The sequence below is a fragment of the Diospyros lotus genome, chromosome 8 (assembly GCF_014633365.1).
Source record: "Diospyros lotus cultivar Yz01 chromosome 8, ASM1463336v1, whole genome shotgun sequence".
Lineage (NCBI taxonomy): Eukaryota > Viridiplantae > Streptophyta > Magnoliopsida > Ericales > Ebenaceae > Diospyros > Diospyros lotus.
Window position 1 is genome coordinate 35,740,667 of NC_068345.1, and position 12,233 is coordinate 35,752,899.

At 36.8% G+C, this 12,233-nt stretch overlaps 1 protein-coding gene across 7 annotated transcripts in view; it reads right to left on the reverse strand.

The window, feature by feature from the left end:
* Window positions 1–12,233, reverse strand: part of LOC127808127 (uncharacterized) — a 146,683-nt gene that overhangs the window by 82,101 nt on the left and 52,349 nt on the right. For all 7 annotated transcript variants that reach the window (XR_008024873.1, XM_052346513.1, XM_052346516.1 and 4 more), the window contains 5 exons: window positions 5,641–5,839; window positions 3,685–3,753; window positions 3,489–3,568; window positions 779–925; window positions 154–217 (listed from right to left, as the gene is read on the reverse strand). Coding sequence is in view for 6 of the 7 variants with exons in the window: in XM_052346513.1 (XP_052202473.1) it covers window positions 154–217; window positions 779–925; window positions 3,489–3,568; window positions 3,685–3,753; window positions 5,641–5,839 (559 nt within the window). In the remaining variant the exon portion in view is untranslated. The remainder of the gene's footprint in view (window positions 1–153; window positions 218–778; window positions 926–3,488; window positions 3,569–3,684; window positions 3,754–5,640; window positions 5,840–12,233) is intronic.

The window sequence follows — 12,233 nt, forward strand, 5'->3', positions numbered from 1 at the left end:
ACTAGAAGTTTTTTAACTTAATTTTGCAAGTACACCCAAGAAACTATAAGCTGACATTTATATAAATAAAAACTACAATTTTTTTTAGCAGAAAATTTAAAGGATCAAACATGCAACAGTGACTGCCATGACATTATTGCAAAAGCTCATCACCTGTTCCTCACGGAGACACTTTAACTTAGTCTTGTAGAATCTCACATACTTGCGGCGACGGTTTCTGCCATAGATAACATTTGAAATTGCAAGTTAAGAGGATACAACTTAGGCAAAAACTCACAAAACATTATACAAAGCCTCGTCTTCAATATTCTAATACATTATAGTCAATTATGCCCAATATATTAACCTGAGCTACAGGTTCTCATGTTCTCTTTCAGTACATTCCTAGACTTGATATCAAGTCTGCAAATAGTAGAGTTCCCCTCCTACACTTACAATTCTGGCAGATGCCTAGGAAGATTTGTGGTATATAGTCACACTTCAAACTGTAAAAGGATATCTCCTACCAGTGCACCTCATGAATGTAGTTGAAATATGTAAATAGCACTCAAACAAAATAAAATGCATATAACATACATCACATTCATGAAATCAACTATACAAGTGAAAGGAAAAGATCGAGAAAATAACTGAACACAGGTCCCATCAGATTTTTGTTCAGAAAATTAACGAAGCCCAAACCTACTGCAATTTGTAAGTACCAAGATAAGGAAACAGTTACTTGTTGAAATTCCAGAACATTCGAAAACAGCAATTTCTCATAAAACACTAAACTTACAATCTTTCACCAAGATACTTCCAAGACGTTTTCTTTAACTTTTTTCTAACATCAGAGAGAATAGATTGTTGGGCATACTGCCACCACCTTGTTTGCCAACCCTTTTCTATTGATAAAGGATTATTCCAGGGACGAAAACGTCCATACCTATAAAATCCAGATCAGTAAAACAGAATTAGCGCTATCTAAAGTTGCAGAAGTACTGATGTTCCACACTCATGAGCCAAAAATGGCTGAGACCTCATCCAAATATAAACAGAAGTAACCACAAGCAATAAACAGAGAAAAAGGAGGAAGGAAAACAAAACAGACAGACAGAAAGAGAGAGGGGAGACAGCATGAGAAATTATCTCTTGGATTGAATCAATTATAAGGAAAACTAAAAGCTTCTTAAAATGCACGCCAAAATTGTTAAGCTTTTCTTTACCACCCTCATCCCTTCCATATTATCAAGACCCCTCTTAAAAGAAGAATGACCAGAAAACCAGCACTTGAAGACCTCATAATAATTCCATGGCCAAGTCAGATGATGAGAATCAGGTCAATCAAGGGTATAAAAACAAGTTTATAAACAATTACACCATTAGTCTTGGATGTCATTGTATAGTTGCAATCTAATAATCAGAACCCAAAAATTTAAGCCACTACAAAAATTTATCACATGGATACAAGGCATCATCTTCGCAGCAAATCTTTTAATCCACTTGCAAAGGTAAGGACTTCAAACAAGACATTTGAGAAATGCATAAAAGAAAAAAAACAAAATAAACTAGAAAATGATGGAGCAATCGAACAAAGATAGAAGCAAAACTTCTCGAAATTATTCAATGACGGCAGAGAAACAAGTTTTATGTTGGGGCACCTTAGTAACTCTAAAGAGGATAGAAATTACATGTTTCATGGATGCTTTATTCAAAAGAAAAAAAGCAAGCAATCGAAAGGAAAATAATAAAACAGTTGTAGCCAATAATATCCTGATAGAAGCATGAAAATGCACGGGAGAATAGGGCATTTTCTGATTAACAAAATCATCTAAAGTGATCCTTAATTCAGAAAGGATGTCAAACAAGTGGAGAAAGATCAGTTTAGTGCCTATTTATAAATTATGTTCAAAGTTGTGAAAATTATAGAGAGACCAAGCTAATGAGCCACACTATGAAACTTTAGGAAAGGATAATTGAGATAAAGTTTAAGGCTTTAAGCAGAGAAACTAAGGTCCCTGAAAACCAATTTGGTTTATTCCTGTTAAGTCAACAACAGAATCTATCTACTTACTGACAGTCTGAGACAAGTAAAGGTCCAAGGATAAAAAGATTTTAGTATTTATAGAATTGGAAAGAGCCTATGATAGAGCCAAACAAGTATTGTGGAAGGTTCCAAAGAAGAAAAGAGTTCAGATTGCTTATATACAGGTTATTAACAAGTATCATCCAGAAAAAACGTGAATTCCAACTTGTGGAGAAGATACTAGGCCTTTCCCATTTACAATTGGATTACATCAAGCATCAGCATTGAGCACTTAAATCTCTCCTTTTGTGCAAAGCACATCCAAGAAGTGTCTTGGTGTATATTATTTGCAAATGATACATATCTTGCTGGAAAAGACAAATAAAGGCGTGAATAATAAATTTTAATTATGGAGAAACACCTTAGAATTCCAAGGTTTTAGGTCACATACACCAAAAACTGAGTACATGGAATGTAAGTTCAGCAAAGAAATAAAAGTGTACATGTTATTGTGATACTTAGAGATTAAGTTACCTCAAAAAAATATCAGTTTGGATATCATAGATCAATTGTTCAAAATGAGAGAGATTATGGAGGATATTACTCAAAGAATTAAAGCAGGATGGTTAAAGTGAAGTGTATCTAGCATTTTATGCAATAGTAAAAACCCTTTAAGGCTAAAAGGAAAGTCTTATCAATAGCTATAAGATCATCTTTGTTGCATGTTATCAGGTAGTTAAAGCACCAAAATGTCCAAAATATGAGCTTAACTAAAATAAGAATATTATGGTAGAAGTAAATCCATACAAAAAGGGATAAAATAAGAGATGAGATTATATGGGGATAAAATAAGAGATAAGATTATACATAATAAGGTTAGATTGGTACCTGTAGAAGATAAGATGTGGGAGTCACAATGAAGATGGACCAATAGAAGCACCTATGAGGTGAGCGAATGAATTGGATAAAATTTGTAGCAAAAGATGGAGAGGAAGACAAAAGAAAAGTTGGTTGGAAACCCTTAGACAAGACATAAAATATAGTAGCCTTATACAGAAATAAGGCCTACGATAGTTATGGCTGGGGGGTTATAGAATTCATGTAGCCTGCCCCACCTAGTGGGATTAAGGCTTGTAATTGTTGTTGTTATTGATAAGAGGGCAAGGAGGTATGAAAACTGTAGGCTTTTTTCTGGTGGCCTTTTCTCTTACTTCCAGTGCTCACATTCTTCAAAGATCCTATTGGTGCTTTTAGTATTATTTATATTTTTTATCACTTTTCAAAACTAGTCATGAGTATAACTTAATTCCATATAATAACATAATGCCTATGTTGTTATGGATTGAAGCTTAAAATTTGTTATCATGAAGAGGTAATAATTTTAAATATGATAAGTGCTGATTGTACGAAATAGTAATGGGCAGTGACTGAATAAAAAGGAAACCAATAATAATGTATTATGACAACCTAGTATTTAACTTACTTCTCCCTCAGTTGACAAATGCATAAATGATCCCATAGAGTCAGGATGCGTTGCAACTGAACCTCATTCAAAGACACCACCTAAAAGAGATGCATTGCAAATAAAAAATAAAAAAAATTACCCATTATCTTGGAAATCATCAAACTTAAAAGGAATAAAATATTCCGGAAAAATGAATTCACAATGCTAAACCAACCAATCCTTTTAACTCGGCATTGATAGAATACTCTGGAGTATCACTTTCATGTTTTCCTGATCTGCTTACCTACATGGGAAAACTAGAAATAGTAACATAAACAAATCAGGCAAAAATCAATCCAAGGAATAAATTCATGAAAAGATTAAGTACAGAAGGGAAGGGGATATCTTATTCAAAGAAACAAAACAAAACGAAAACAAAAAATAAAAACATAAGAGGCTTTGCAACTATTCAGATACAAAAACATCTAAAACAAACAAAAAATGGAGAATTTAATTATGGAAGTTCAGTGAAAAGATATTCATGAAAGTTTGACATACCTTAATGGTAGATAAGTCATTAAGATAATATATTTTGTTTCATGATAGTCCCATAAGATTGACTAGGCTTTCCTGTTCCATGGCCAGGCACTTGGCTCACAGCCAGTCACCTATCTAAGTAGGGTGCAACAGCAATTATCCTAGGAAGATTTATTGGAGACAACACTGTATCAGCACAAGAAATCATTGATAGGAAAAAGGGTAGTGGAGCATTAATGGCCATTATGAATGACATGGCCAAAGCTTAAGCTACAATGGAATGGTGCATTGTTCTTAGAGTCATGGAATGCCTTGGGTTTGCCATGTTTATTAACCGGGTTAAACAGCTTGGATTCAAAACGGGATCAATGAGGAAGGAATATTCTGGGAGAAGGATAAAAGAGCATCAATTCAAAACAAATTAGATTAGGCTTACATTTTATTTTCCAATATTTTTGGCAGCACAATTGGAGTAGAGTTCTAATATTTGATTTATAGTAGGATGACCATGGAAAAAAAAACCCATGTTTTGATTGACGTCAAAAACACACAATCTTTCTGTCATGGTATCTCCCCCCCACCCCCCAGGGGGGCATTTCGTCTTCTCCTTCTTCCCTCACTCCAAATTTCTTCTTCTCTCTTGTTGATCAACTTTTCACACCCTCAGTTCACATCACACTGCCATGTTTATTAACTCGGTCAACAGAAGGATAGAGAAGACTATTGACTCCTAGTTCAGAACAACTAACGGGACAAAATTTTCCATTTGAATGCCTTAGGTATCAAGAAATTTGATTCAGTAAATAAAGCTCCGGCTGCAAAATTAGGATGGCAAATTTTCATGAATCCATACAAGAGGATTGCATATAATGTGGGCAGAAGTTATGAGAGCTAAATATTGCAGAAAAATGAGCGTTCTTTCAATTGCCAATGAAGAACACATGGAAAGGGATGTTGGCTTGCAGTGTGGTGATTTGAAAAGGTGCTTCTAGAATAAGATGGGATCCAACAAGTTGATTTATGGAAGGATCCATGTTACCAACCCTAAGGAACTGTCAGCCCAATAAAATAGGTTAATCCATGTTGAATGCTTAATTGATTGGTGATCTCATTATTGAAGGAAAGACATATTGGACACAAAGTTTGATCGATGTGAACAACATACCAAGCCTTTATCCACTTTCTGGAGTCTGCTCTGCAGTCATTTCTAGCTGTCCGTTAAGTTATATTCATTCAGTGTTATGTTGATGAAATTCTTAACACAAAAATTGAACAAAAACATATGAAAACTAGCAACAAAATCAAACTGCCCCCCTAATATTTCAACTTTAATATTTCTTCATATCCTCAAAAAGCAACTAGTGATGTACTTAACATCAATCATACAAAGCACTAAACCAAAAAATATGATTTGATATATAAAACTATACTTCCCCTCCCAAATGGAATGGGAAAAAAAAATAGAGTATAAGAAATTTAATCAAATCTGTAAATAAAAAAATGAATTCCAATAAAAATATTAAAACCCATATCCAAAGCAATAACTATTTCTCTATAAACATTTTAACAAACACTAAACAAAAATCTCTCCTCGTTAGAAACTTTATGAAAATTATAGTTAGAGATGTTGATGACTCTTATCAAACTTCCTTACCAACAAAGAGATGGATGCATCAACTGGAGCTAAAAGATAGACATATTTATGGCCTTCAAAAGCTGCATTGCCCCAAAGTTTTGGGTCTCCCACAATGTCCACTCTCATCAAGTCAAGAGTTCCTTGGAAAGTGCTGCAATAAATTTCTAAACCTTGGATCTCCACAATTTTGTTTACTTGACCACCTCTCCCCTTTCCACTATAAATCAAGAAAAAAAAGCAAGCAAAGAAAAGCATTGAAATTGAAATTCACAAGTAATTGTAAATTGAAGTAAAAGTTTAGTCAGATGCATACCGCAACATCAAATGACAAAGGAATACTACTCAACGGGAAAAAAAAAACAAATTAAAGAAATAAAAAATAAAAAAAAAACGAAATCATAGAATGAAACTGAAGGACAATAGCATAATAAGAAGACAGTAAAGAGCAGTTCAAAGAGATGAAACAGTCATTATCCATGGCCCATTGAAACTAATAACAAATCATATCAAACAGACCCATTGTTTAGGTATAACAGTAGCACCTTCCTCTTTTCTACAAATACATATTCCAGATTTAATTTCAATTGTATGTACATGCATGCAAGAGTAGGGAGAGATACTAGGGGCTAGGCATACAAGCAAGAAAAGCCCAACGTTCAATGTTATCAATTAGGGGCAGGTTCCCGGTGCTTGTGAAAAATAATGTCATCAGTGACCACGTTCATATGACCGAGATAATAAACCTAATTTCCTGGTTTCTTTCTTGTGTAGGCAAGTGGCATTTAGGGGATTTCAGAAACAGGGACCCTACAAAATCAAGACAAGAAACTCTAGGGTTGGTTAGATGGTTTTTAGCCAATTATCTAAAGCCTCTGCTTGGTAAACCCAATCTGCCACCCCCACCCACCCAAAACCAATTTTTAAAATATAATATAATATATTATTATTATATATAAGAATACAAGGTTTTTCAACTTGCCAAATGAAATGCACATATATATATATAGGGACAAGGACCAAAGGTAGAAATTTTGACATAAACTTAATTATGAAAAATTTAACAAAAACATTCAAAAAAAAAAAACCAGTCAAATTTGGTTTCACCTCAAATATGTACCAGAAATACTTTCGTCAAAAACAACAAATTCCTAATCCTAAGGCCAAATAGTAGAATTTAGTCAAAATAAATATATTCACAGAGCAGCCAGTAAATTGTTTGTTTTGCCATTTCCAATAACCAACCAAATTTGGAGCCATTTCAAGACTGTCAAACCAAATCATGATTTCATACAGCTAGAGTTGCCCCGGTTTGGCATTATTTGATTTGAGTGCTCCACAAAATTTCACAACACATCCCACATCTATATTCCATTATTTAGAGGAACAAATCTTCAAGTTAATAAGTATTACCATAGGGGAGTGGTATTTGAAAAAAATGTTAGATGAAAGATGTTGAAGATTGTCTCGAGTTAGTGATAGGTTAATATGCAGTGTTTTGTATGCGGTTATGGGTTAGTTGATAGGCGGGTGGCTCTATTGTAATATTATTTATTAGTCGAGGGCAAAATCGGTAATGTCATAACCGGCCCTAGGAAATATCACACTATTTTCCAGTGTTCGAAAATTAGGCCTAGGCGGCCGCCTAGGCATTAGGCAACCACTGGCCGCAGCGAAGAAAGGCTGGTCGGCACCTTAGGGGCCGGGTCCGATTAATCGGGCCACGGCACTACCAAGACGGCCGAGGCGGCGCCTAACCGCCTGGGTCACACGCGGCCTGGGGCGATCTATTTCCCCCTTCCCTTTCTCTATTTCCCCTTTCCCTTCCTCTCTCTGGTCGTTCTTCGCAAGTTGCCTCTATCTCTCTCTCTCGCCGCCGATCTCGTCTCTTGATCGTTCGCCGCCGCCGTCGATCTCGTCTCTTGGCCGGTATGTATCCATCTTCCTCTGCCTTCGATCTCATCTTCCTCCGCTATGCATGCTGCTCACTGCAGCAACTTGCTGTTTGTTGCAACAGCAAGCTTGCATTGCTGCCAACGCAAGCTTGGGCCTAGGCGCAACCAACAGCAAGCTTGCGTTGCTGCCAACGCAAGCTTGGGCCTAGGCGCAACAGGCAGCAAGCTTGCGTTGCTGCTTGCGGTGGCAACAAGCTTGATGTTATCTACAATACATTAATACCAGTTCATTAGATAGTTCATTAGGAAAAAAAAAAACAACCATAACAATCATTTTTCCTAGTCATCGCCTAAGCCCCGCCTAGGCGCCCTAGGCGCTAGGTCCCAACCTGGCGCCCGACTAGCGCCTAGCGCATTTTTGAACACTACTATTTTCTATAAATAGGGTAGAGGGGCTAAGAGAGAGATCATCATATAGTCTCTTTCTGTTTTCACGAGAGCCAAGAGAGTGAGAAAGTTCTGAAATAGAATAGGCTTGTTCATTCTTGAAAAGCTTGTATCGTGGGAGAGAGAAAGAGGGAAGTCTTATACTGTTTTCATCAATAAAAAAGGCTGCTCAGTGGTGGTTTCAAGGCTAGATGTAGTGCCAATTCAATTGACATGAACCAGGATAAAATTTTGTCTCCTCATGTGGTTTGCGTATTTCTTTCTTGTTTTGTTCTTGTTTAAATTCTGTTTTTATTACATGTTGGTGCTGTGTAGTGTTGGCCGGTGAGCTGTGAGTGTTTTGAGGGGTGTTTGATTGGTTTATTGGGTGTGTTTAAAGGCTGTCAGTGCTCCCAATTTATAACAAATTGGTATCAGAGCTAGGTCTCTCATCAAGAACTTAGAATTTCATCATATACCCGCAAGAATGGCTTTTATAGCCTCTGCTGCACAGTATGATGTTGAGAAATTTGATAGCCAAAATGATTTTGGCCTATGGAAGATGAAGATGAGAGCTCTTTTGGGAAATCTTGGGCTAGAGGAAGCATGAGAGGCTGAAAAGCCTATGCCTGAAACCCTAACTAAAGTCCAAAAAAAGGAAATCAGGGATAGGAGGAAAGAAACCGACAAAAGAGCCTTTAACACCCTTATTCTAAGCCTAGGAGACAAAGTCTTGCAGGAGGTCTCAAAGATGACAACCGCGGAGGAGCTTTGGAATAGGTTAAATGCATTCTACATGACTAAAACCCTCTCTAACCGGTTGTATTTGAAAACACAATTTTTCTCTTTCAAGATGAGTGAAGGTCAAAGATTGCAAGACCATATAGACCGTTTTAATAAACTGTGTTTGGATCTTGAGAATATAAATATTAGGTATGAAGATGAGGATAAGACTTTGGTTTTATTGCACTCTCTTCCTAAGTCATATGAGACCTTTGTAGATATCTTGAAACATGCAAGAGATAAGCTGACCCTAGATGATGTGATAGGAGCTTTGAATTCCAAGGATTTACAACACAAGGTAGAGTCCCAAAAATCTGCCATAGAAGCTTTGGCAGTGAACACTAGAATAGAAAAAGGAGACCCTAGGTTAAATGGTAGGTCTCGGTCTAAGTCTAGGAGTGGCAAGAATGTGGTTAAATGTTTTCATTGCCATGAAGAAGGGCATATGAAGAAGAACTGCCCAAATAGGAAGAAAGAATCCCAAGAAAGAACCAGTCCCAAATGCTCAAGCACCATGTGTGGCTTTGGCTATGAGAATGCGGATGTCCTATAGTTTTTTCTAGGTATGCAAGAAAAGTAGCATAGGTCCTAGGTTAGGGTATACTTCTCATAGGAAATGGGTAACTTACCCCTAGAGACATGGTGGAGGGGGAAATGGTTTGTCTAGGCAACAAATTAAGGTCAAGGGAATTGGAGATGGTAGAGAAATTAGGATGCATGGTGGAGTTGTTCCAAATTTTAGAAACTGTAAATTTATCCCCGTTTAATCATAAACCTAATTTCCCTAGGAGAATTAGATAGAAAGGGTTTTCTCCTATAGAAGAGAATTGGAGTCCTAAGAAGTTGCACAAGGATCTCTTATAGAGATGGAAGCAACCCTCAAGAATGGAATTTATGTGGTGCAGGCTGGCATTTTTTTATGTGGATAGGCTATAGCCACTAAGGATAGCCTAGTATAAGTTAGGCGGTGTCATTTGTTGAGGATAGCTCACATGTTGAGCAAGGACTAAGAAAAGGTATCTAAGGCTAGGGATATTAGGGGAGGGAAAAGTTTACAGGTGTATAAGGGAATAGGAACCATGTAGTTTGGTAAGGTTACCAAATGTAGAAGTCTCCAAAACAGACCTTGTATATGTCAAAATCCCATTAGAGATCAGTTTCTAGGATCTAGGGGGGATCTATCTAGGCCCTGTCCCATGGTGGAGCTAGGTGAAGTGTACCTAGTGGAGATGATGTGTTCCTAAGAAATTCCCAAGCACATATGAGCTTGCTGGAAATTGCTTCTGGTATGAAAGGTTAGATGGAGTAGAGTTGTGGAATAGGTATGCCTAGGTCTTCTAAAGCTAGGGTTCTTACCTATGTAGTGAAAACTCTACCAATAGGACATAAAATTAGCTGATGCTAAGAGAAAGGGATGGAATCTGGAATGATGTGTAAAGAAAAACAGCAAGGAGAATCTGTTGAAGAGAATGTGATGTTCAGATAGCATTTTATTATGGTTTATTTCTGTTTTGTTCTGTTTTATGTTTCAGTTGTGTTAGTTTGTATTTGAGGCGGGAGCATCTTCTTTCGGTTATAAAGTTATATATATACAGCTTATGTAATGTATTCTGTAGGTTGTCTTTTACAGAAAATAAACTTCAGCACATAAGTTTTCTCTCTCTCTCTCTCTCTGTCTTCGATCTTTAAGACTCTATGCCCTAGGGTTTACTTCTTACATGGTATCAGAGCCAATAGCCTGCTAATGGCGTCTATTCACGAGAATCATTCCTCCTCTACCTCTCCTCCTGTTCGATCTACATCAAATGTTCCGTCCATGTCTCAATTCAATTTCGCAGTTGTATCTAAATCCTTCAATTTCATTCTGCTGAAGCTCGATTCGAAGAATCATATTTTTTGGAAGGCTCAGATCTTAGCCACAGTCCGAGCCTTCGACCTCATTTCGTTCTTGAACAAATCTTCTCCTCCTCCAAAATACGTAACTGACTCCACGTGTGGTAATTTAGCGTTGAATTCTGAGGTGAATTCAGAATATATGAGTTGGCTTCGATCTGATCAGTTGCTTCTCAAATGGCTGTTCACAACAATTACTGAAGAAGTGTTGGCTCAGGTGATTCGATGCGAATCATCTGTCGAAGTATGGCTCTATCTTGAAAAATTATATGCTAGACAAACTATTGCCAAGTCCTTTCAGTTAAAAAAATAGCTGAGGTCTGTTAAAAAAAAGAATTTGTCAATTAACGAGTATGTCTTGAAGATTAAGACTATAGGTCATTCTCTAGCAGCTATAGGAGAGCCTTTAAGTGATAATGAATTGCTTCTTCTAAACGGTTTAGATCAAGATTATAATACTGTCGTAAGCTTGATAAAATGTCAGATGGATGATATAGATCTGGAGAAGGTTCAATATTTGTTGCTTATGCATGAACAAAGATTGGTTGCTAAGAATGTGCCTCAATCATCTCTGCAATTTGAGTCGATGTCATCTAATATGAATGTTAATGTGGCTTCACATCAAAGTAATGGAAATTTTGGCTATAGTCGAGGAAGATATACACAGTAAGGAGGAGGTTCAGGGTTTAGAGGAAGTAAAGGTCGAGGCAGGTCTTCAAACAGAAAATTCTATTGTCAATTGTGTGGCAAACCAGGACATTATGTGGATAAGTGCTATTACCGATTTGACCGCAATTTTACTCGAGTACACAATCAGACTAATGGTAGACCTACTGGAAATTTTAATACTGGAAATCAATTTGATTAAGGTGCTTACATGGCAACCTTTAGTGATTCTAATAGAGCCTACACTAATGAGAATGGATCAGTGACAGGCTCACAGTTTCATGATTCTCCATAATAGTTTATTTCTCCACAAACCTCTCAGTTTCTTCCTCCTCAATCATCTCTTTCTAATCCAGCCTGGTTTGTGGACTCAGGAACCACAAATCACATTACTTCGAGCCTGAATAATCTGTCACTTCACTCACCTTACTCATGTTGGTTCAAGCATATTAAATACTACTTCAAATTTATTTCTTTGTATACCTAATGTTCTTCATGTTCCAAGTATACATAAAAATCTCCTTAGCATTTCTCAACTCACTAGAGATCATAATGTGGTGGCTGAATTTCATTCTATTGTTTGTTTTATTAAGGACAAAGAATTCAGGGCAGTTCTTCTACGGGGACTTCTTAAGGATGGGCTCTATCGGCTAGTTCCAACATCTTGTTTCGCTGCAATCAGCACTCCAACCCACTCCCTAGAGCCAATTTCTATGCCTTTAGCTGTTACTTCATCTAATTCGTGCAATACTACCAGAGCATGCAAATGACAGTTTTCATTTGTTCATGAACTGTCAAAGGATGTTTGTGTAGCTCAAAACACTAGTAGTTGCCAAGATTGGCATAATAAGTTGGGTCATCCTTCTTTGAATGTACTACAAAAAGTATTGAATAAAATTGGAATTTCTTGTTCATCTTCCAGTTTGTCTTTTTGTGATTCTTGCAAAATAG